This window comes from Mytilus trossulus, chromosome 5, assembly GCF_036588685.1.
Source record: "Mytilus trossulus isolate FHL-02 chromosome 5, PNRI_Mtr1.1.1.hap1, whole genome shotgun sequence".
Lineage (NCBI taxonomy): Eukaryota > Metazoa > Mollusca > Bivalvia > Mytilida > Mytilidae > Mytilus > Mytilus trossulus.
In genome coordinates, this window is record NC_086377.1 from 67,435,868 (window position 1) to 67,463,477 (window position 27,610).

Genomic DNA, 27,610 nt, shown 5'->3' on the forward strand with positions numbered 1-27,610 from the left:
GTTATGTCTGCTGTACTATTACTTGTCTGTTTGTCTTTTTATTTTTAGCCATTGCGGTGTCTGTTTATTTTCTATCGATGAGTTTGACTCTCCTCCCTCTGGTATCTTTCGTCCCTCTTTTAAAGCTAAGTAATGCACCTAAATATTATTTATGCAATTTTTTTTTAATATGATAGGCTTTTATCCAGTAATTCCATAACAAACTATAATAAACTCCCTTTCATAAAGCTTCACATGAATGCTTAATAACAGTACAAACTGCATATTGCAAAATAATCAACTTTTAGAGTTTCTAGTTTTTATATAAATATAGGCCACGTATGCACCAGTTATTAATCATCTTTATTCAGATGGAAAACTGGAAAACTTAAAAAAGAAGAAGAAATCTTATAATTTTAAATCTATCGAAATTACCATAATTCTATTTATGAGACACTATAATAATTAATATTTAAGTGATGAGTGTACTCTTGGGCCATGTATAAATTCTTACTTATATATTTCAAAACGCAAACAGATGAAATCAAATGATAGTGTAAACTAAAAACAAACATTTAGGTTACACAATCTTGATTGGCCAATAACAGGAAGTTGGGATGAAACACCGGAAGTCAATTATTCAGCCAACTTTTAATAAATCGACATAGCCAGCGCCGTCACTCTACTTAAAAAGCTCCATTTAATTCCTGCAAAATGACTGTTTCCCTTTTGAACTCATCAACAGACCATAACAAGATTATACAACAGGATATGGTTTAGTTTATGTTTGCTATAAAACGGAATGTGTTTCCGGTCAAATTGCTCTGCTGATAGAAACGGAAACATAAAAATGAAACTGTGATTATGGTAATTAATGTATTGGCTGTTTTATCATTTAGTTACTTTTGATCAAATGCAAGTTTTATCCCAAATAGATAGGCAATACAGTTTTATTCCAAATAGATAGGCAATACAGTTTTATTCCAAATAGATAGGCAATACAGTTTTATTCCAAAATAGATAGACAATACCGTTTTATTCCAAATAGATAGGCAATACAGTTTTATTCCAAATAGATAGACAATACAGTTTTATTCCAAATAGATGGGCAATACAGTTTTATTCCAAATAGATGGGCAATGCAGCTTTATTCCACACAGATAGGCAATACAGCTTTATTTCAAATAGATAGGCAGTACAGTTTTATTCCAAATAGATAGGCAATACAGTTTTATTCCAGACAGATAGACAATACAGTTTTATTCCAAATAGATGGGCAATACAGTTTTATTCCAAATAGATGGGCAATGCAGCTTTATTCCACACAGATAGGCAATACAGCTTTATTTCAAATAGATAGGCAGTACAGTTTTATTCCAAATAGATAGGCAGTACAGTTTTATTCCAAATAGATAGGCAATACAGTTTTATTCCAGACAGATAGACAATACAGTTTTATTCCAAACAGATAGACAATACAGTTTTATTCCGTGATTTGGATTCATAAGAAGGAAATTTTAGTTCAACATGTTAAAAAAACTAGACCGCATTAAAATGACAAATTTTAAAAAGGAGACATTTATAGTTTTTCCCTACAAGGATATCATTTGAAAAATAACAGACATAATGCTTATACAATTTTTTTTTCTCGTGGGTATATAATATTATGAACGAATTCAAAAGAGTTGTGAAGGTTAAATGCTGCTAGACAAAAGTAAAAAGACAGCACAAAAATAAATGTTACAAGCTAGCGCTTATCTAATGTATTCTGTGTAATTATTTCCAAAAGTGTACATTACAACATTGTGATTAGTTTAAAACGTGATAAACAATAGAAATGCAACCAATGACGTAACGTTATTTTCATTTTGATGTACAAACAATGAGATTACCCATAGTCCTCTAGATTTTGAAAAGGCGAATTACATGTTTGTTTTTTTATATATAAATTCAAAGTTTTACACATCAGTGACAGCTGCTAATAATCATATATTTCCATTGAATTTATATATGTTTAGTATACAGACACCTGTCAACAACTACTTAACCCATATTCATGCTATTGATCCACAAGTAATGCAAATAACGATACTTTGTAACAATCAGCGAGACTTATGAATCCGTATCTGATCGTTTTCAAACTGATATACAAAGTATTTTTAAAGCTAAGGCTACATCAAAGTTTCCTCAATATATATTATACTTTATTTTATAAATCTAAATCAGCAATAAGCTTTTTATATTCACATTAAAAAAATTATAAGAATACAAAGTTTCAAATAAAATTTCCCATAATTAATTATTATAACGTATTTCTTTTTAAAGATAAGTATGGTTGACAATTGGATTGAAAGGTTCTATCCCAATGGTACACGTCGACATGGAGTTATAATACAGAGCACAGAAAGTAATGAATATTGTAAATGGTCCAAAGCACATTAGAAATCCCCGAATTCTACGACAGTCAAAGCATAAGAACAAATCTGTATAATACGTGGTTTACAAGATTTAACAAAAGTCCACAGGGAGATAAAAAATTTTAGATATCGATCAATAATTGCTTAGTCTTTAATTAACAATTTGCAGGTGCATCGTAAAACAGTAATTAACTCAATTGGACTTTAAAGCTTCTTACAGATTTACATCATACTGTTTGACAAATAGACATTTTGTTAATGCCATATTTTTAATCAAAGTCTACGTACTTCTTAAAGAAATTGTTTTTAGCCATTACCATCAATCATTCTCACTAACATTTATTTGAAAAATAATACGGTTAAATCTATAACAGGTATATATAGTCAGTAAATGCTACATGTGAATTTTATTAAATACAAATTATGAATTTATGAAGACTTTCAGATTGAAATTTGACTTTATTTTAAAGAGTATTTTTTTCGTGTCAAAATGAAAATCTGATAAAGAAAAAACCATTAATTTTGTGATTTAATTTCTTTAAAAATTGTAATGCAAAAATGTATTTATCAAATATAAGGTCATGTTTGTAGAGAATACATAATTATGAAACACGCTATACTCTCATTTTAGTTGGTCTACTTTTTATAACATTGCTTTCGCCTGAAGACAAGAAACCAATAATTACATGTAATTGTTCGCTCGATTACTTCTCCTCAGAGGCAGTGAACGAGATGTTGAATTAATTGAACAGACCCCTTGTTTTCACACAAGCTCTAATTGGATAAAAATGGAAATAAATTCAATAACATAGATCACAAAGCGTTTTGATCATTCAGACCGGAAGTGACAATTTACGGCACGTAAAGTACGACATGCTGCAACACAATGTATTTTACGACATTGCATTTGACATTCATTCCATAAAATTTAAATTATGCTATCTCCATTCTGATGCAGTAACATAGAAAATTAGCCATAAAGAACATTTATAAAATGTTTCAGAACTTAACGATATTCTGGGTTATTTGGTAAAATATTTAAATATTTAAGCATCTCTGCACAATGTTAACTTAACGCGGCAAGCTCGAACGGACATAAAATGTCATTGAAAGGCAAACACACGATACTGACTATAAAAATCCTTCAAATAGCAACACCAAGTCTTCAACAATAGTCTACACATGATATAAAGTCCTAAATAGTCCCAAGTCTTTAACAATAGTCAACACATGATATAAAGTCATAAATAGTCCCAAGTCTAAACATTATAGTCTACACATGATATAAAGTTCTAAATAGTCCCAAGTCTAAACAATAGTCTACACATGATATAAAATCCTAAATAGTCCCAAGTTTAAACAGAAAGATGAGATAACTATACAGATATTATATAGAAACTACGATTTGATAGCTTTTTCGTTGTAACCTAACTCGTCACTACATAACGTAAAAATTAGGAACTATGCGCATTCATTCAACTCTTTAGTAATTCCTCACATTCAATGTTTATACTTTTCTACGGAAAGAAAATGTTTTTTCGTAACATAAAATAAGGGGGTAGCCACGCGTGATATTTCAATTATACGTAACAAGTAACTTACTTATCTGTTTTCCATTATCTCTAAATATTTTATTATTAAATAAAAAACAAACACACTTCAAAGAAACAAAGTGAAATAAAACGTACGTTGTTTAATTAGCTTAATGTTGTTAATGGTTTTCAGATAAACCAGATTGATATTATTTTAAGTGTATACATATTGCTGGGGATGTGAGCGAGTACTCTAGACTACGATTAAGTCTTAATTGTACAAAGAGAAGTATATATTTCCTATCATGCAGGTCAATAGTTCCATACTATACTGCAATCAGTAATTAAATGTATTAAATGTTCACTGAAATGATATTCTTTCTGCATGGCAAATTTATTCCTGATGTGTATACAAAATAACTTTCAATTTACATTGATTTTGTATTATATGTCCTTAGTTTCACATATGCGATATGTATATAAATTGAAAGAAATCTTCAAAACAAACTTTGGGAAAAACTTATTGAATGTTTGTTCTTCACGTAAAAGCTACCAGTGTCAATCACTTAACACCTTACACACTTACATTATACCAGTGTCAATCACATAAAACCTTACACACTTACATTATACCAGTGTCAATCACATAACACTTTACACACTTACATTATACCAGTGTCAATCACATAACACCTTACACACTTACATTATACCAGTGTCAATCACATAACACCTTATACACTTACAGTAAAAAAAAAATGCATCATGTATAATTTCTTGAAATAAGTGATATTTTCAAACCTTGAATAGCAATGAAGAATTTAATATCTTATATATTTTTTTACAGCAGTTACTGTACCACAATTTTCCAAACAGTTAAATTTTACGTCATTTCGCATATCCAACATCAACATTTAGTTACCGGAATTTCTTAAAACATGTTTTATATGGCAGAAATAATGGTACATGTATCTTAATGCCAAAACGGTAATTAATTAAAAGTATAGTAAGACTTCATTAAATTACTATAGATTTAAATTTGCATTTCAAATTAGTAACGAGATATAAAGACCAATCTGCGCCGAACAAATTAGCTCATCTCATGTACAAAAAATAAAAAAATAATGAAGTTGTCTTCAAGTCCTCCCAGCTAAAGCCTCAAAAGACCGGTATGATTATTGGTTTGCACTTAAGAGTAAATCTGTTAACACAAATGTCTGCTCGCAGATTAAACAGTTTGCTCAATCAAATTAACGTAGATAAGTAGCTACATTATATAAAGTGGAGTTCAAAGTATAATGAGATGGTAAAAAGTCAGGAGACAAACAAATAAAATACTACAGTTCATTTTAAGTGCTAAGTACCAAGTTAATAATCGAGGGGCTTCTTAGAACACATTGATATCGGCCATTTTGTTATATTAAAAGCACACTTCCTTTAAATTGTCAAATAGACAGAAAAAAGTGTAAAAATGGCAAAATAAGCTTCACAGCAAAATCGTAAATTTCATGTTTCTTTAATGTCAAATGCATGCTTTAGTATATAACAAAATCCAATTAAAGAAGATTTACTTTCGCGGTTGAAATTATTACTAGAATTTATACATAAAAGAAAAAAGTGTAAATTTAACAGTCACGCTAAAATCTAATGTAGTCTTAATTCTATTCTGAGTATAAATACGTTTAAATACCAATACATCAAGATTGTTAAAAAAACAACGGACGAGGAAAAATGTCATTTATAAAACATTTTACATTTCCGTTTTGTCGTGACGACTTAGAGCTAGTGGCAATACAAATTGAAATATTTAGGACAACAGAAATAAGCAGACGTTCAAAATAGTTAGTTAGTCGCGTATTTTTTCCCCTTCTTCAAACTACTTGTATGAAATGTATACGTGTACAAATAGTATAAATATTCCATTTAAAAAATATATTACTTGAAAAATAATAACTGAGAACATTAGTTTCAAACCAGTGATAGATGCGATAAAATAAATAAGTTTCTATGTTCCACAATTGTTTAGCAGATGAGACTCCCTGTTGTGTTTGCGCTAATAGCAGACAATCAAAAATTTAAATAATAATTCGAATACAAAAATTCAAGTCATCTGAAAATGCCACCTTCAATCTATGCAGACGGGATATGGTATGTGACTAATACAGATTATTATTAAAAGTCACAACCATTATTAATATAGATGATTTTCGAAAATAAACCGTTTCTGCACCTGTGCAGGCTGGTTTTTGTTGTCGGTTTCTCTTCGAACCGTTCCTTAGATATGTTCGCCATTTTTCCTCAACTATATCGTTTCTGTACATACACAGTTTGGTTTAATATAAAAAAAAAACTGTTAAACAACACAGTCTTTATATTACAGTAACTGGACATTGGAACAACATTAAGTACTATTCATAAATCATAATATAATTTCGATAATTTGAGTTTTATTGGACTTCTCCCTCCATTACACATTGTAGGTTAAAGAAGAAAAAACAATAACGGATTCATGCGTGGGTGTCAATCTTTGATGGGATAAATTAAATACATAATGGTGTTTTTTTGTTTGCTTCTTGCATTAAGTATAATAAATGTATCTATTTAAGTGAACAATGCACGTATCTGTGCTGATAGATTTCAATCGAATGTTTCAAGCGGATTACAAAATAAATACGAGCATCACAACAACAAAAACTAAAATAGAACGAACCATAGTAAACAAACTTTGCCAGTCAAGTTGAATTTCTGTGTCATTTGGTCTCTTGTGGATAGTGGCCATTCGTTAAATCTGGCTAAGTTTTAGCTTATATCTTTCATTTCCTTTACAATAACTCAAACAATTACAGCGCCCCCTTTCGGTCATGGTCCTCCAGAGGTTAATGTAGCGATCAAAGCGAATGAAATATAACGACTGGATTATTTGGGATACCTTTATAATAGGACTCTTATATGCTTTACTGTCTGTATGTCTTTACGTCCCCATTACTTATGAACGAGTTTGAGGAATAATAATTTTGTGTCAACAACTGCAATACTTAAATATAGATAAGAATGATGTTGGACACTGTTTCAAGATGGTATTCATTAACAAAGATGATGGACTAATGAATATTTATAGAAATGTCTGTGGTATGTCCCATCCATGTGAGAATACATAAAAAATGATTACAATGTAAAAATCATAAATGAATTATTACATTATGGTTGTCCAGAAACATGGCAGATATCGTATGTATTCCCGCGATTCTACAATCAGCAACTGACGACTCTGATCTCGATCATCAAATCATCCAAACGTTTTGCTTGAAGGCGTTTTATACCTTTCCGTACAAGATATCTTCTGCTGTAGAACGGATCGATGATGACAATAACGTGTTTTTTCCTCTGTGTTAGGATGATAACACATTGATGATGTGACCAGCGGGAATATAAAACGGAATGTGAGAGAATAATGAGTCTCCGTATGTTCCATTAAATAACAAAATTAGCAAGATTTCTACGGTCTACAAAGCATACATTAAGTGATTGGCATGTATTGTGGAAAGATAAAGATGGAACAAGAGAGAAGGACAGAGAAAGAGGTGACGGAGAGAGAGATTTGAAAGAGAGAACTCAAAAGCTATAAATGCTAGGGGAGACCAAGTGATTTTGCGGGAAAGAGAGAAAACTTCCAAAAAGAGGAGAAATAAATTCCGCAAAACAGTGAAAGAGAGAAAGAGACAGAAAAATATGATTGAAAGAAAGAGAGAGTAAATCTAAAGATGTTCAAGAAAGGAAGAGGAATTTGGTCTGCTCATGGTAACAATGTTTTTCGTTAAGGTGACTGTTTGGTTGGAATTCTACAACAAAAATAATTGGTTACCATGCAGATTTAATATGACTTTTACAAGTTAAAAGATTAACCGTGTTTCTATGTAGCAATTATTTAGTCAAAGACTCCATTTTCGTCAAATAGTCACGAATTTACAAATATCTGATGATAAGTGCATGGATACAAACATGTATATAGTTCTTTGTCAAAATCCAGCATGACCCGTCAAAATAACAACACAGAGATCGAAATACATTTGGGAAAAGGTTAACAATTCCCTTATAAAGTTGCTATACAATGTATACATCCTTCAAGATTATAAAAACGGGATCGAGAATTTTTAATATAAGATCTGAGATATTAATGTTCCTTCTCTTTAGATTGACTTTGGATTAATATGTCGTAGATCCTTTTGAATAGGAAATATGAATTGATAACAAGGTGCGCTTATTGTCGTGAAAACAAAAACCGTATATGTCAAGGACTAGAAGAGATCAGTTTTTAAGACAGTTTCTTATAAGAATTCTCTCGAGTACCAAGGGAAATCTTATCTGAAGATAAGCATGCAAGGAGTATAAAAACACAATTGAAGGTCACTGTCTGTCTGATTTAAAAGTCGTGAAGGATCAAACTACAAAATTAATATTCTTTTACTAGAAGTTTTTAATCACTAAACATATTAAAGTGCTTAGTATCATTCTCTATAATCTTAAATTAAATTTGTTAATAATATATACAATTGTGCTGCTTGTATTCATTAGACGACGACTGGTGAATACCTGAAAATTGATCGCACCATTTCAATATCTTGCTACCAATTACGGATCCCTTATAAGCGAGCCAAACTTTGCACAACTTCGTATTTCGTATACAGCTTTTTCTGAAAATGCATTCAAGAATTGAATGCTTCTTTTTGTAAATTTATTGGGGTGTAAAAGTGTTGACCGAAGTACATTTTGTATGAAGCGCGGAAGTGCTTCATTCTAAAAATGTACGCACGGTCAACGCTTTTACAACCCTATAAAGTTACAAATAGAAGCATTCAATACTTATAATTACATTTTTTTTTAAATAGGATCATGAAAACACGATTTTTATCCAGTTTTATTAAATTCACCTGTGCACTTTATTGTGGGACCTCGTGTCATCATGTATGATACATTTTATTGTCTAATGCAATTGTTTACGGAATAACATGTGATGTGCAGTTAGCCAATCAGAATAACGTATTAAAATGAAACTTACATCTAATGTAATTATTTCAGTATATATTCAGTTAGTTTTTTTTTTTAAATTACTGTAAACTGATAGCCGCCATTTTTACCCTAAAGGAAAGCGAAAAATATAGAAGTAATATACCTTAAAGTATACACGTAATAAATGACAAACAAGTTTAAATTAATATATGCAATTGACCGGTTCATTTTGAGTAACATTATAGTATTCAAATAGAGAAAAGTTAAGTCACAATAAACAGAATGTCAACCACTGAATTTGGGAAATTAAACAACGGATACAACAGCTAACTCCGTAAACTAACACAATTATCAACGCTATCTTCCGGTTGTTTCTAATTTAACATAAAAGTTCACAAAAACTAGATAAAATTATTCCCATTTGAAAAATATCGTGCAGTTATTTTATTAAATTAAAATGCAAAGAAATATCAACTTAAATTTATTAAGGACAATACCCCAAAAAGAGAAAAATGATTTATAAATATTCAAGATAACCATTTGTGACATTCCTAGGAATGAAATTATTAAAGCTTGCGTTTTTCTATTTGTCTCGTGTCATGATGAATTACTGCATCTGACATGTTCCTCATTGTTAAGCAATGATTGCATATAGACAATTTACAAAAAACAGCGCACATCCATAGGAACATAATTGGAACATTGCTTTTTACATTTCGCCTCAGTAATGTATTGGCGTTATTGGCTTACATTGCGTTTAAAGATACAATTGAAACTATATTATTCGATTTAATATTAACATATCTAGAAGGTCGTGTTATACTGAACCAGTTTATATTGCTAGCAAAAGTAGTTAGAAATAAATTGGGTTGATCCATGCGAGAATGTGGATGATGTTTTCTGGTGCAATTGAAAATACATAATGTTGTAGCTCTTCATACTTTTTTGCTGCACGTCAAATTGAAGTGCCATTTTTTGTATTTCGGAGCGACATGCACTCGTCCATTAAATCATGTAAATTAGAAATAGCCGCAAATGATGTTCTTTAATGGGACAATGAATTATCAATAGTAATTTTAAACTCGTTGTATTGAAAATTAGTACAACTACCAGAAAATGAGAGAATTCTGCCACAATTCATCATAAACATGGTTAAAAACAACACTGAAGAGTAAGTACACCATTTCCTCGAGTTTCTTATTTAACTTTATAATGGAATATAAAAAAAAAGGCGATGTGGTATGATTGCCAATAAGACAACTATCCACAAAAGACCAAAATGACACAGACATTAACAACTATAGGTCACCGTACGGCCTTCAACAATGAGTAAAGCCCATACCGCATGTCACCAATGCAGGAGAAACTGATAGTCGTTCTAGAGAACTTGAGTTTAGTATTGATGTTTTTGTTGGAATCGTGTTGCTCAATATTCGGATTCCTGAGAGGTGAATATTTAAATTACTGTTCGTTGACCCTTTGTCTCTGTTCATTTAGTCACGGTATTACTTTATAATTTGTCTTCGACGCTTTATTGTATCTATAAGCAAACATGACTTGTATCTTTCCACCCTTCATATAAGTTTCTTTGTACTATTGCGTTAAAATATGAAATTTAATTACCATGTTTTAATTTTCTGAAATTATAACAAAGTGCAGGCAGCCATAAATAGTATTTCAGAGAATTTGACGTATTAAATAAAATACATTATTACGAGATTAACATTAAAGTTAAGCTGACTTTTCACAGCTTAAATATCTGTGATGGTACACAGACTACCCAATAGTGCAATAAAACAAAAGGTTGCAGTAAGACGCTTTTTGTTAACACGATACCCAATAGTGCAGTAAAACAAAAGGTTGAAGTAAGAAGAAAAGGCATTTATTGTGGTCTAATGCCTTCCTGAAAGCTTCTAAGAAATATTGTTTTTTTTCTTTCTTTTTAATCTATGATTAGTACTCATAAGATAATTTTTAGAAAGTCATGATTCTTCAAACTAGAATGAAAAATAAGATCGTTTATAAACCAAAGATAGACTGTAACAGTACTTTAAACATTTGGACTTGGAAATTCGATCTGTTTCAATCACATATAAATATATAACTTAGGCCTTTTACATAATAGTTACGGTACGATATTCAAATTTAAGTTTCAGGACAGAAACTGTGAAATCAATCAATAGGTAGTAAAGTTCATATTACAGCTCGTTTAAAAATACCATTGAAAGTTAGCGTCTGAACAAAGATCAACACTAGTGGGTTATTTTCGGTTAACTTTTATTATTCCAATAATCTGCCATAATGTGTTATTATTTATATGGCGTCAACAGGCATGATCTCCATTTTCGTGGCTCAAATTCAGATACAAATAATTGAATTTTGACGAAAGAAGAACTGAGGATTAGAATAAGAGTTGTGTCAATAAACCTAGAATGTCACAAAATGACACAGTCTCAGGAAATATTTCTGATTTATTTCAATTTGTTATATAATTAATATAGTAGTAATACGACCTAACCACAAAATAATATAGACAAAATTAAGCCAATAAGGTGTTTTCCCTGGTGCTTAAACAACCTTTGACTTTCTGAAATATTATACAACTCACTTTAGAAAGTAAATGTACACCTCTATTTCATGGTCCCATTACTTTCAATGCTAAATTCCTCAATTTCAAGCAGGCACAGCTCTTAAGTTTTCAGTTCAAATAAAGTGACAATCATTGCATGTCACAGCAACACTTTATAGTGTCTTGTACTAAAAGGATCAACATACCTTTAATGGCATATAAGAAAGAACTGGTTTTCCGAACTTCGGATTTTCCATAACACGAACTTCAGACCTGACAAACAGGCAAAATACACCCACTTTTTTAAAATTTGGTGCATTTTTTTTTAATATTCAAAATCATAAGTCAAAAAGTATTCTTCATTGATCACCAGTAATTCAGTTTACAATTGATACAAACAAAAAACTAAAAGTTTACATATTTTGAAAGTTACACTCATGCGTAGGAACTATTTTGTGTTAAATTAAATGTATGTACTACTTTCGAATTAGTGGTTAAATCCGTTGTAATTGATAAATAGAAGTATCCATATAGGATTATATAGTAAATCCAATCATATCATATTATGTGGCCTAACCCTGCTCTGACACAAGTGAACTCAATTAGTGACCAGACGGAGAAACCAATAAAACACTAAATTGACAAGGACATCGGACATTAAGGAAGGACCCGGATCATTAATAAAATTAATTAATACAACTGTACGAATATACTTTATATTATTGCAAATAATTCTAATCCGAGAGGGAAGATGATTAAATATTGTCCTTGCATTATATCCCTAAAGATAAAAGCCCTCGGAGAATGTATAACATTGAATATGCCAACTGGTATATGTACAACTGGCGTTGATGACAGTGTCTCTCTATAGCGATCGATAAATCTTATTAAGGAAGAAGGTCCCGAATAGCTGTCCAAAGATAAATGCATTATAAGAATTCATTCGGCACATAATACCTTCATTAAAACTAAGTTCATCTTCAACTTTAGCGTTCATTTATTTAACGTATTTAAGACATTTGCACGTGACAGGAACTAATCGCTTAACAACAGAACAATTATAATAAGTCACGTGACAAAAACCTTTTATATCGAAGATAGATTTCAACTCAATATGCAATCTGGCTTTTTATGGAAAGAAATCATCTAATCTTTTTCTTTTTCAATTGTTCGGCATAGCAGTTTTGCTAACGGCTACGTACGATCGTATATCTTATAGGATGGAGTCAACAATGCAAATAATGGCTCTAGTCAAAAGTACATATGACTGGAACTTTGAAAAGCTCAGTAAAGATGATTTAAAGAAAAAATCAAAAGAATTCTAACAAACAATTTAATGTCTGTGTCATTTGGTTTCTTGTGACGAATTGTCTCATTGACAATCATACCACATCTTCTTATTTCTTTTAATATGAAAACGACCATCGTTTGATAACTATGAAAAAATATTTTTATAGAATTTTATGTTTCTAATTTAATGGGGTAACCGTTCGATATCTTGCGGACAACTGTTTGAATACAATGTATAATTCAACAAAGACTTTCATAGATCTCCTATCAACATCGAATTCCCACTAGTATAATACTGACAAGGGTGTATAGAAGTATTCTATTGTTCTAAGCCATAGGGACCAATTATGAAATGAAGTCATCATACCTGTAGATTCATGTACCAGGATCTCCTCAAAACGCGCGTTTCGTCTACAAAAGATATACCAGTGACGCTGGAATCCAAAAAAGTTAAAAAGGCCAAATATAAATGCATTGAGTACCAAAAACTCTTAATGTTTAGACAAATACAGCTCAGAAAATCTATTCCAGAGGTAGAAAAGCAAAAGCACAATGTACATGTGACTGAGTTTGTGAATGGGACTTGTCTAGTAATAACAAACAAAACCAATACAATATATACGTTACACTCCAAACGAACAGTTACTTTTTAAAGAATAATGAAAAACAACCATAAACTCTGAAGACAAAACAAACAAACAGTAACTATTCAAACAATAGTGAAGGGCAACCTAAACTTTAAAGAAAGAATATTAAGGCGGAAGGGTTACAATGTTTGTTGTTATAGTTAAAGTATCAAAAGGTCGATGTCTTGATCGTGATAGTAGGTTCAAATATCTTTTGATGTGATACTCGTAATTCATTGATAACCAAAACAATATGTAATAGGGAAATAAAGATAAGATCTATTACAAGAATATTCCAAATGACAGATCCGATAAAGATTGATGAAAAAGCCGAAGTAATCCGAATGTTTTAGATATGATATTGACATACGTAATCTGCACGAGACACATTCAATCAAAACTCCGTCCTCTATTGGACGCCATCTTTTTGCATGGCTTGATTCCGTGATAAGCATTTCTATCTTTGATATGTTTCAACTTAAAAAATAGAACAATTCGTCTGATACGAAATAATCGTTTTATGCTGAACATTCCGACAAGTTTTTATACCACTGGTATTGATATTTCTATTAAATATAGATAATTATTCAAGCTTGGTGATATTTAAGTGATAAAGGTCATATCTATAAAGACTATTTCAAATCTTCCTTGCAGCTAGTACAAATGTTACATTATAAAATAATGGGTCCTGCCATTACTCTTAATCAAACCCTACTTAACATGTTTAATGTTTTGGTTCTGTTTTTCTTTAAATCTAAAAATGAATTAATCAAATGTTTATGTTTCAATCAAACTACAATTGTCATCAATTAGACTGAAGCGTCCTTTTACGACATCACAGTTATTCGGTACGTTTGCGACATTTGATTACAAATGTGTGTCATGCTAGGCAATACATCGCATCTTAAATGTTTTGTGTTTGACGAAATGTAGGGAAGACGGTGTTGATCTTTGATATTCCAATCAGTTAAAATATTCTCATATTACCGACTTCAGTTTACTCCTGATGAGTATTCTTTTTGGACAGGTTTTTATGCAGTAGAACAATCAGGAACTTGGTCAATTGAGAGCAACTAAAAGTCATCATTCTTATTCTAATCGACATTTTGTGAGACAGCTTCCAATTACTCAATGTGTTGGTCATAGATGTACAGATAAACATCTCTTTTTATATAATATACAAAACCCCAAACTTCTACATGGTATTAAAATACCTAAAGTAAACGAACTCTTTTCGTAACGGATCAAATAATCAATGCATGATGGCGTTTATTAAAATGACCACATTGTTGAACATTAAAGCTTTCGTATGACAGTGATTAAATCCGGGATTATTCCGTCGTTATCACATCCCGCATAGATCAATCCATGTCAAGTGCATTCCAACCAATATCTCAAAGAGTTATCAGAATATCACTTCACTCAACCTCATTTCAAGAGCAATAATGGCGAATTTATCACAATATATCCGAATTTTTAATACAACTCAAAGCTATTAGCTCCAGGGTTTTAATATAATGCTATTAGATATAAACCCAACTTTGTTTATAGTTTTCACTTGTAGAAATGTTTACTTTTCTTATCCTATAAACATCTGTGGCGTTATAGTGGTGCAGCAGGCGACAATTGTGTTTGTCAACCAATGAGATCAAATGGATTGTGGAGATACGATATACATGAAAGTCTATACGGTTGATCCATTCGTGGAACATAACATTGAATGAACACATTAGTTGAAGCGGTCGAAAGTTGAATGTGGTACAATTCGATTATCAAGTCATGCAAACGCATCTGCACTTAAGTTTTCTCATTTCAATTGCACATTTAAAGCCTACAGAACTAGCTGCTTATAATAAACAACCCAAAATCAATACAAACAGAATTCATACAGCCATGTTATGACTATACTTTGGGGATCTCAACTCTCCCTCTTCTCTTTAAAATGTATCCTTGTCGTTCTAACCAATTCCTTGAACAAAATATATACGTTTCATTGTTTTCAAAGGGCTAGTAGCTTATAATAATCAACAACTAAAAACGACACAAATATAATTAATACAGCAGTGTTCACTTAACGTTTCAGATCTCACCCCCCCTTTTAAATGGAACGTTTCCGTTTACATCAACTCCCCGGAAAAAATCTACGTTTCATTCTTTGTTTAGATAAGTATGTTTAATTTGTATGACATTAAAGTCGTCTGTTAAGAATGCTGTAGAGCTATTTTTATTTACTTGATAAATTGGAATCAAACCAACCAGAAAATTAGCACTTAAACCTGGCAATAAGAACGATGCCTCGTTGGACGCCAATCTATATATTTCAATAAAAAGTAACGGAAAATAAAATGAAAACAAAGCTTTTATGAAAGACGCCAGACGGAATCTGAGTTCTTGTATTCAAATATACAAATTTACTATATTTAAACGATTTATTAGTTTATAAGTTCAATCGTGAAATAATTATGTAATAAACACTAGAAGGCATTTTAGAAAGATTAACAAATAGTCAATTACCTCACAGCTGCAAGTTTACGAGAGACTTTGAAAACAAAATCAAAACGGAAAATGTAGCCACTTGAATAAACCTATGTGGTTTAATTACATTGAGGAAAAACCAACAGAAGACAAGATATCTACAGGCTAAGGTTGTCAGCAACAGACAAGATCCAAAAACAATTGTAAAGTTTTATATCCTACTTTATTCTAAATCTATATGATGAAATTGAGAATGGAAATCGGATTGTGTCAAACAACCTGACAACAGAGCAAACAAAAAAAAATCATTACTTGTCCATGTCAATGTCGAATTCGACTTGTGAGCTTCTTTTTTAAGTCTCATCTCAGAAAAGTTTACAATGAAAAACAACAAAGACAGGTTTTCTCACAAAAACAACAAAGACCGGTATTCTCACAAAAACAACAAAGACCGGTATTCTCGCAATAACAACAAAGACCGGTATTCTCACAAAAACAACAAAGACCGGTATTCTCACAAAAACAACAAAGAACGGTATTCTCACAAAAACAACAAAGACCGGTATTCTCACAATAACAACAAAGACCGGTATTCTCACAATAACAACAAAGACCGGTATTCTCACAATAATAACAAAGACCGGTATTCTCACAATACTTTGTTGCTAGGTGTTCCGATTTGATTTAAATAAATGTTAACTGTACAATCTGCACAATTCGGGAATTCATTAGTTTTCAATAAAACGATGAATACATAAGCAGGGGAAACACAATATGTCATAATTATCAGTTGTTTCCCTCTGTATAAAGATTTAAAATAAAGTTACAAGAATAAACAAATATAATCTATTGTTGCAGAGGACACTATATAAGGATTTTCAAATCGGCTCTCTGGGACCATTAATAATGACGCTCTCTCCTCTGATTTTTTGAATGCAGTATTGATGTCTACAACATATCGATTTTTTCCAAAAATCCTCCAAGAAGTAGATCTGCAAGACGTACAAGGTTGTTCCTTGCGATGTTTAATCATGCAATAAAATTTCAATGGTAAATTTATACGACTTGTAACGAGGGGGAAATATCGTGTTATATCCATACGAAAACGCGTCAAAATCGTTGGCCAATTATCGAAACTCCCAGTAGAACGTGAAATATGACCCTCTTTCGTGAACCGGAAACGATTCTATTTCTAATGATTGTTTGATCACTCCAAAATCTATAAATTATATTTAAACTGATGGTATGATCAGAAGGGGATATATTTAGGATATATAAATTTCTAGAATATTCAACGATGTGTTATCGTTATAATTTGATTTCAATATAGGATGTAAGCGACTTAACGTTTCTCATTGAAACTGTTGAAAAATCACCTCAACGTGTTGACAAAATCAGAAATACTCCTTAAGATGTTTTCGTGATGTATGAAACGAAAAATAATAAGATATAGAATTTACATACTTGGTATACAAGAACTTATCAAAGATCTTAAACCAGTAGAGAGGAGTAAAGGGCCAACCAACGTGTCCCCCTCAGTGTTCAAGGCTTTTATATTTTAGTAGATGATAAAAGTTGTTTTATTGGTTCAAAGTTTAAACAAATGCTGCGTAAAGGTTTAAAGTAGTAAAATTTACAATAAAAAAACCCACTATAATATACTGTAGAAAGGGTGTTTGTAAAATAACACGATAAAAGTACTCGACTGAAACCGTGTACCAAAGAGAGCAAAAAATCAAAAAGAAAAAAAACTCTTTTTAGTGTTATTTCTATTAAATTATCATTAATTTAACATAGATGAGTGTTTTGATAACAAGCTGTCTAAGTTAAGACGTATATAAATAAGCATAGGTAAACTTATATACTTAATGATCCTGGTAAATCACTCAGACATTAACCAGTATAGATATAACAGATCTAATGTACAGATGGGCCATACTTTAAATCGATTCAACAAATGTGTGTCAAGTTTTAAATTTAAGAATTAGATATATTTGAAATGTTGAAAGTTTTTTAAATAAATATTTTACCAAAAAAAATTGAAATGAATATGTCAGGGTTTTGACGCGGCAACGATAAACCTAAAACCGCAGAAGAACTACAATTGTATTTACTTCTGTAGATATTCATTTGAGATTTTTTGAGCAAGAAACAATCTGAATAAAACCTGCCTGCTGCATGTTGTACATCTATCTACGACCACACGTGTGTTTAGTAATATGTCTTACGGCTTAATCATTACTAGATTGATAAATGTTTGTTTTACGTCCAGTGGCATATATCATTACAAGACAAAGTAAGAACATTGTAATAAACACAAACGCTTCAACACATATATCTCTTAGTCTTATAAAAGACATTTAGAACAAAGATATGCTACATCAGTACATGTAACGACGTCTAAAAACGTGATTCTAAATAATTGCTCAAGGAAAAAAATTACGAAAGTATCCATTATAAGATTCTAATTTTAAAATGAAAAGCAGATATTTTAAAAACCATGAACAAATATGTAAATATGACAGCAACCCAAATGCCAAAAATAAAATAATAAAAGGCTTACTTCTGGCTGACTTTGACGCTTTTGTGAGTAATTCCTCTATATCGTAGGTAAGTGGATACATTTCATCAAACGATTCATAAAAAGGCTCATATCCGGTTTTATCCTTGAACAGGTGAAATATCGGCTCCATGGTGAAGAAATGGTCCGTTTTACCCATCTCTACTTTGTGGTTATCGTTGAATAACATACCAATGCTCGTCCAGTTGAATGTTCGTGTAAGTGCCCAAACAAAGTCGGCATTTTTTCCGTATGATCCCTGAATTCTAGTTAATGTTTTATATTCTCCCTTTTTATCGTTGAATGCCTTGACTGGCGCACCAGCGCTTATCACCGGCATTAACCATGATGGCGCAAATCTAGCGACAGGCGCCACTGCATAATCGCAAACTGGTCCAATGAATACATTTACGTCCCCTTTAACATAGAGATCTATAGCCTCTAATGGTCCGATAGTTGCAGAACATTTCGAGTCTCGGAAATTTTTTATTAGTACGTGGTTTGGTAAATGGTGAGTTCTGTTTACTTCTTCGATAGCTAAATCAATTGCAGGCATTACCTTATTAACACTGAATGGATAGAGGTCATCGGACGGTAATAAAATTCCTAATTTAACAGGTTCAAGTGGTAAAACTATCAAAAACTGAAGATTGAAAACTACGCACATCAAAAAATAAACCACCATAATAATTCATAAATATTTCTTTGCTTACCAAATAGTATATTGATCAAACGATCTCAGCCTTACTTATGCATAACTCTAATCCCGCGGTTCAACACATTTTCATCGGTAACCAAATTGTCTTTTAATTAGCTATTTGCACAACAATATTTATAGAATTCCAACAATTATCATATCTACATTACTACCTCTCCACGTTTCTGGTTCAGCATGTTTGGAATTTGTTAACTGATGCGGCAACAAGTTGGAACCTTTAATACTAAAGAAGGAAGAACCGTTAGATTACTATGTATTCTTTGTACATTTCAAGTCTGACTTGGATCTCGATTGTTATTTCCGAACGCTGTCCAACGATTCGAACAAATCAAATGTCAGTTGCATGGCTTGTTAGCTATATAAAGAGATTAAATTATACCTTTATTCACATTTTTCTCAGATGCATTAGTTTTGAAATAGCGCGTAATTTATTATTTATTATGTCGTTTTCAACAAATTACTTAAATCCATTAAAGGTGGGTTATAAAGCGATAGTTAGTAACTTTGATGGCGGTTGTTGGATACTTTAATGGCGGTTGTTCGTTACTTAATGCTAGCGTCAGTGTTCTACTCATAGGTTACCAAACTGAAATATTAATGGTTTATTTTTAATCCAAATTATCCTTAAAAAATTCTTCAATATTTGAAGAATAAAAACCACCCTTATAGATACATGGACTTATTCAAAAACATCTTACTTTAGAATTTCAAGAAAGTGTGTTTTTGCTAACTGATTCATATCTTAAGTTACAGCCCCGTTGAGACCGCATACTATTCATAAATCAATTACTTAATGCTTTTACATAAACAATCCCCCTCTGGCTTTTGAAATGGTAGATATCTTTATTAATTAATTCAAGAAGAACTGGTATCAAAATTAATTTTAGTCGTATCAATTTCAAAATGTAATAACTTGATGAAGTGGTCCCAATTATCGATCGGGATCAAAAGATCTTGCTGATCCGTAGTTTCATTATATTAAATTAAAGTTAATACAAATACAAGATAAAAGACAGAAATGTTTCCAATGAAACAATATTAACGAAAAATAAAGAATATTAAGAAATATGGACTCTGAATTTAAGTTAATACAAAGTACACGATAAAAGACTGAAATACTTCAAATAAAACAATATAAACGAAAAATAAAGAATATTAAGAAATATGGATTCTGATAGTATCAAACATAATTGAATTTTACTTCGCTCAAAAGTGTTTTTGAAATGACAGAATTCTAATTTAAGATGACATTTGCTGTTGGAAGATATTCATTTGTCTGAAAGTCTATTTCAAATTGATAATTCAATAAAGAAAACTATTTTAAAGAACACATTTTGCTTCTGTTTTGCTTAATATATTGCATTATGTATTCACTATTTGTTTTTAAAACGTAACCGATTCAGAAATCTGCGTCATTCATATACAAATCTATTTTACCTTCTTCTTTCTTTTTTTCTGTCGTTATACCCTTCTATTTTTTTTGTATCGTTTACAATTTATAGTAAATTGTGTGAATGTACATAAATCAAAGGGATTTACATACATTTGAATATATCAAATATACAAATGTATACCTAGTGGGGAATTTTTCATTTCATTTTATCAACAAACAGAGATGATGATTTAATATTCAAAGTATTACGTATTACTTACAGTTTTAGCATTGAAAACCCACAGCATTTATTAATAAAGTAATAATGTATTTGGTTATTAGATTTAAGACATGGAATCTGAACTAAGTCGATTATCATCTCGTGTAAGCATGTTAAGACAAGATACGGATGTTTTAAAACTTTTCAAATTTGATTCGAAATCCGTTATTTGACTTCTATTTATAATCATACCCTATAATTTGTTTAATAATAAATACTGTTTAATAACTAAACTCACAAAAATACTGAAAACGAGGAAAATTCAAAACGGAATTCCCTAATCAAATGACAAAATCAAAAACTCAAACACATCAAACAAAAGGACAACAACAACTGTCATATTCCTGACTTGGCATAAACTAATCATACAATGACTGAGTGTCACATAATTTTAATGCTACTTAAAATCTTAGATAAATGCCTCCCCCTCTTTTCAAACAGTTATATAAACCATTGGTTTACTAACCTCTTTAAGTTGATTACTTAAATTAACCATGAAACATAAATCCATTAACCTTGTTCAAACCAAATCATTTCACTCTATTCTTAACATATCCGTGTGTTTATACATTGTAATGTGAAATCACAAAAATACTGAACTTCGAGAACAATTCAAAAAAGAATTGCCATTTGATTTTAAATAGTCTCCTGTGTCAAACAAGATTCAATCACATCGTAGGTGTCTCTATACCAATGCCAAAAGTTTAACTAATGATAGTAGCATGTATCAAAGTTCCGTTCGCAACGAACATAAATACATATTACATTTAGAACATACAAAATGGTAGACACAGGGGACTATGGAAAATCAAATGGCAAACTCAAAAGCTGAAACACATCTAACAAATGGATAACAACAGTCATTTTCCTGACTTGGTACAGCCATTAAATTTTCTGTATTTGTGTATTTACTATTTTTGAAATTCCTATTTGTTCCTAGTCCACGTATAGACCGACAGTATCGCTGTGTTGTAAAAATTATGCCACGGCTATCTAACTACCTAAGTGAATGAGCATATGCACTACCACGATTCATAAGCCTGATTTATTATGTAAGCTATACTGTTCACAATTTTTATAATGCAGGAAAACAAATGAAACATTTCTCTTATTGTTTGACACAGGGGACTATTTAGATGAATTTGATTGTTGGTGTTAAATGTTATATGGTACCCAGACAGAACCATCGGCTTACGAAAATGACAATTCTAGTCAATTTAAATCGGAGTCAAACACACCTTGTAATGAATATGGTTCAAACGTAAAATCATGAGGGATTATACAGAGTTTCTGCCCACTGTAGTGTCCTCTTAAAAGACAGAACAGTAGACATACCCATCTAAACGACAGTTTTCTTCCGAAACTAGCGTCGGTGTCTCTATACCAATGCCAAAAGTTAACTAATGATAGTAGCATGTATCAATATATTCCGTTCGCAATGAACATAAATACATATTACATTTAGAACATACAAAATAGTAGATAAACTCATCATAGATACCAGGATTTAAAAAAATTTGTATTGAATATACAAAGTCAATATTTGAAAGTAATAAAATCAACGGTACCAATTTTGTTGCACCAGATGCGCATTTCGACAATAAATGTCTCTTCAGTGATGCTCGTGGCCAAAATATTTGAAATCCAAAGCATATATAAAAGATGAAGAGCTATAATCAAAAAGGTCCAAAAAGTATAGCCAAATTCGTGAAAGGAATCAGAGCTTTGCATGAGGGAGATACATTCCTTAATTTATAATCATTTCTAATATTTTGTAACAGCAAATTTTAATAACACAAAAAATCCGTATTTTCATGCCAGTACCGAAGTACTGGCTACTGGGCTGGTGATACCCTCGGGGAACTTTAGCCAAAATATATATATAACTTGTGAGTAGAATACTTCATTATATAACTCTTCCCCTCTGTAACTAATCACATGGAAAATCAACACCTTCGACATACAATCATATTCAATATTCAAGCTTTATTCATAATCAACTTTTCCAATAGAGCAGTGGATTTGCATAATGTAACAGTCAAACGTTTTGATTGTGTATATTTCAGAGACAACATGGAAGTGTGAAATTGTCACGTATTTTCAACTTTTCTACATCGCAATTAAAAATAAATACATTAATATGAAGCATATGTATATAGAGAGACTTCAAACAAATCAACAGAACCCTGACGTGATCCCGGAAATGATAAAGGTGGGATTTTGCACTTTTTATCAGAGTATAGTTTTATGGATAGACACACTCAATTTAAATTCATATAATATTATTAAAACAACTGACACATTTTCAAAAAAGAAAAAAAATACTTTTTACCTCGCATGTTTCATCTAATATTACATGAGAATAACTACAGTCTTTGTGATATCTAATATTACATGAGAATAACTACAGTCTTTGTGATATCTAATCATATTGTAAAAATAAGTACATAGTCAAGATTGAATCTTACTGCCGTTCCTTTGAAACTGTTTTTATACTGAAGATAAATTTATCATGTTAAATAAATCAACGGGTTTATTTGAGATACATAATCATATATGATATGTTTCAATGTATTTAAAGTTTTACGAATGACCATGTTTCTGGCAATTTTTTGAGTTTTTGAGATGAATTACAAGATAAAGAGGAGAAAAAAACAGAAAGTTATGTAAGAAATAAAATAATGGAGAGGTACAATATTAAGATCAGAGAAACAGCCACATAAAAAAAGGTACACAGGTAAATGCCACATGTAGAGCAGGATATGCTTTCACTCCATAAGCACCTACGATAGTTCTCCATTTTTTGTATGGGTCGTCTTTTATGTAATGTAGTTGTTATTTGTCCTTTTGTCGTTTTTACATTTTTTGCATGTCATGGACAGTTCGTTTTTAAAATATGAATTTGAAATGTTTGATATTATCTTCGGCCTTTCTTTCCCAAACAAATCCAATTATACAGATATCAAGAGCTCATTGAGATACCTATAAATTGCATACGTTAGCCACTCAAGGTATCTGAGATGGTCGCTTTCTAAGTGAACTTTTACCAATACAAATTAAATGATACAGATACTAAGACCATTGATATCCCATACATTGCATACGTTAGCTTCTCAAGGTATCTGAGATGGTCGCTTTCTTAGTGAACTTTTACCAATACAAATTAAATGATACAGATACTAAGACCATTGATATCCCCATACATTGCATGCGTTAGCTTCTCAAGGTATCTGGGATGGTCGCTTTCTAAGTGAACTTTTACCAATACAAGTTAAATGATACAGATACTAAGACCCTATTGATATCCTCATACATTGCATGCGTTAGCTTCTCAAGGTATCTGGGATGGTCGCTTTCTAAATGAGCTTTTCTTTTCAATACAAATTAATTGATACAGATACTAAGACGCCATTGAGATCCCCATTTATTTCAGACGTTAGCCACTCAATGTATCTGGGATGGTCGCTTTCTAAATGAACTTTTCTTTTCCATACAAATACAATGATACAGATACTAAGACCCCATTGAGATCCCCATCTGTTTCAGACGTTAGCCACTCAAGGTATCTGGGATGGTCGCTTTCTAAGTGAACTTTTACCAATACAAGTTAAATGATACAGATACTAAGACCCCATTGATATCCTCATACATTGCATGCGTTAGCTTCTCAAGGTATCTGGGATGGTCGCTTTCTAAATAAGCTTTTCTTTTCAATACAAATTAATTGATACAGATACTAAGACCCCATTGAGATCCCCATTTATTTCAGACGTTAGCCACTCAATGTATCTGGGATGGTCGCTTTCTAATTAACTTTTCTTTTCCATACAAATACAATGATACAGATACTAAGACCCCATTGAGATCCCCATATATTGCAGACGTTAGCCACTCAAGGTATCTGGGATTGTCGCTTTCTAAATAGTTGTCTACATTTGAAACTTTCATTTCGTGTTCTTTTATGTGAAATACATTTTGTAAATGTCTCAACTAATCGACATTTGAATAATTAATCTTAGAAAACATTTTGTTCAAATGGTATTTAAGTCTGTCTCGAAGACAGTTATTGAAAAATGTCCTCCATAAAAAATGTAGCTTAAAAGAAAGGCCAATCATCACGCATACTACAATGTATAAAGAGTCTCGATTACCCGGATGTAATCGTAAACATTGAAGGAGTAAAATGTTGTTCCATCTATTATTGAAATTTGAAATGAATATGTTTGAAATATACAATAGTTCGTATAAAATACATTCAAAGACATTAGACAATTGAGAAAAATCAATATTCTTTTATTGAAGAAATTAAAAAATCTACATTGTTTGTTATAACGTTGACAGACAAATTCTGACTTTAATGAAATATGTCTCTAATAAACAGTTTATCTTTAGAGGGCAAACATTCGTCTTTAAGGGCTGCATATTCTGTTTTATCTCAACGGGGACAAACACGTTTTTAAACATTAATAATACATACAATGACAAAATTCTTATTTTTCTCATTAAAACAAACTTTCATTCCCTTTCTATAACAAATTATTTTTTTCAAGCATTTAAACAATTTATCTCAAAACTCATTTGCCTTGTGGCATCGAGAGTATAAGAGAAAAACTAGTGAAGTGATATGATCTCTTTTATCATTCAAAACAATATAACATTTGAACAATACAGAATAATTAAGATTCTCTGCATAAACAAGACCCTTTTCTCTAAATACCTACATAATACCTGGTGTTAGTTGTTTACTTCACAAAAGAGTAAAGAAAAAAGTAAAATCACAAAAAAAAAAACCGAACTCCACGGAAAATTCAAAACGGAACGTCCGTGATCAAATAGCAAAATTAAACACGCAAACACATCAAACGAATGGTTAACAACTGAGTGTCTTCTCCTCTAAATGAATGATCCATATAATACATAACAAATTATAACAGGAATGAAAACTTTGGGCACTACACTGTATCCTATAAACAATTAACAACCAGAACTCCATATAAATGGAAAAAAAACCAAAGACTAACATCAAAACTACAACTGATATGGGATAGACTAAACGTGTAAGGAGCATACAAGTGATGAACCACACTCCAAATCTGGCAATACATAACTGTGTGTACCATGAGTTTGGTAGAAATACATTTGAAGGTCTACTGACATGGATATAGGAAGAAGTGGTATGAGTGCCAATGAGACAACTCTCAATCCAAGTCACAATTTATAAAAGTAAATGCTATAGCTATATTATTTATTACCTAACATTAATTTTAACATTCTAATTCCAAAGTCCATACATTTATAAGACAATGATTGAGACTGTAGAACAATGTTGCTATTTATGCAGAGTAATTGAATTTTCATTTGGCTTTTAGGAAAAATATGTTTCACCCAATTTAAGTATTGTTTAAACGCCAAAGTACTTTTTGTTGAAAACCTTTATAAGAAAGGAGTAGTCTGGTTACAAGAGCGAAATTGAAGTATATTAATTCAGATATGGACCATTATCAGATTGAATTCCTTGCAGCGCATTCAAATTAACATGTCTGAACATAGTTTTCCACAACGTTTGTTCAAAATTCGATTTTTATTTAATTTGAGTATTTTTTTATATTCCACACATTTCTCTTTTTTCTTATTTTTCTTCCCTATATACCCTTAATATTTTAGTGTCAACATTTTGTAGTAGTATGCTACCCCCACCAATTCAATTTCAGGAAAAAATAACAGATTACCGATAATAAAAGAAGAAGACCGAGAAATACTACAAAAAATAGAGAGCACCCAGTTTATTTAAAAGAAAAAGGAATAAGAATGACAAAGAACTGGTGTTATTATCCTGTAGACACTTTTATAGAAAGGTATTTTAGCAATAAAGAGGATACCCAGACTACTTTGAGGATTAGAATACAGACATGTTACCTTATCGACTAGTCTGTTGCATAAACAGAATAGAAGGTACATAGAAGACAGGGAGATATACAGACTTAGATATAGGAAGCTGTGGTACGAGTGCCAATATACAGACTTGTTCGTATGTTGAAACCTGCACTAATCCTACCTTACTTTATTTATATTCATCATTGGTAAAATTGTACCCGAGAGAAAAAGCGAAGAAATAGATTACATAAGAAACAAATCTTCTGAGAACACTAACAAGCCGCAGATTACTTAATTAACTATAAGTAAATCTAATTTGCTTTGTCTGTTTTTCTTGACAAATATCATATAGATAGTTTATACTATTGTTATATTGTGTGTAGTCATAAACGTCTTGTCTTTTGTCTGACAATCAGACAAAGGAGTTCTGAGATTAATTGACCAATATAAAAAATAAACGCCTGCACCGCATGTACAAGTACAGTATATCTTGTGAAATATTAAACGTTTACAATGTTAACAAAATAGTACTATACTATAAATCATTGATATCATAGGATATGCAATTGCAATAGGAGAGCATCGTTATTTAAAATTGATAATTGAATTGGATTATTATTGAATCATTAAAACGAATGTGTACACATTCAAGAAATGAAATGTATATACAAAAAATCTTTCTATGATTGTGCATGTTCCTTTCATACTGTTTCCTTGAAGTAAATATATGTTGTCAGATGTGATTTTTCATTGATTATCTGTGTAATTTTTACATTTTAGAATTATTATTAAATCCGTCCTTACGAAATGTGAACGTTCAGAATTGAAGATTTGCTAAGCGTATCATAATGTGATGTTAATTCGGTTATTGCGAAATACGTTCATAGATATATGAAGATGTGGTGTGAGGG

At 31.2% G+C, this 27,610-nt stretch overlaps 1 protein-coding gene across 10 annotated transcripts in view; it reads right to left on the minus strand.

The window, feature by feature from the left end:
• LOC134719107 (atrial natriuretic peptide receptor 1-like) overlaps positions 1 to 27,610 on the minus strand; it is a 362,861-nt gene that overhangs the window by 74,706 nt on the left and 260,545 nt on the right. For 2 of the 10 annotated variants that reach the window (XM_063582073.1, XM_063582065.1), the window contains exon 1: positions 18,459 to 19,155. The exons of the other annotated variants lie outside the window; for them this stretch is intronic. In XM_063582073.1, coding sequence (XP_063438143.1) covers positions 18,459 to 19,140 — 682 coding nt within the window. In that variant the 5' untranslated portion in view covers positions 19,141 to 19,155. Of the gene's footprint in view, positions 1 to 18,458; positions 19,156 to 27,610 lie in introns of those variants that run through there. 10 annotated transcript variants of the gene reach the window in all.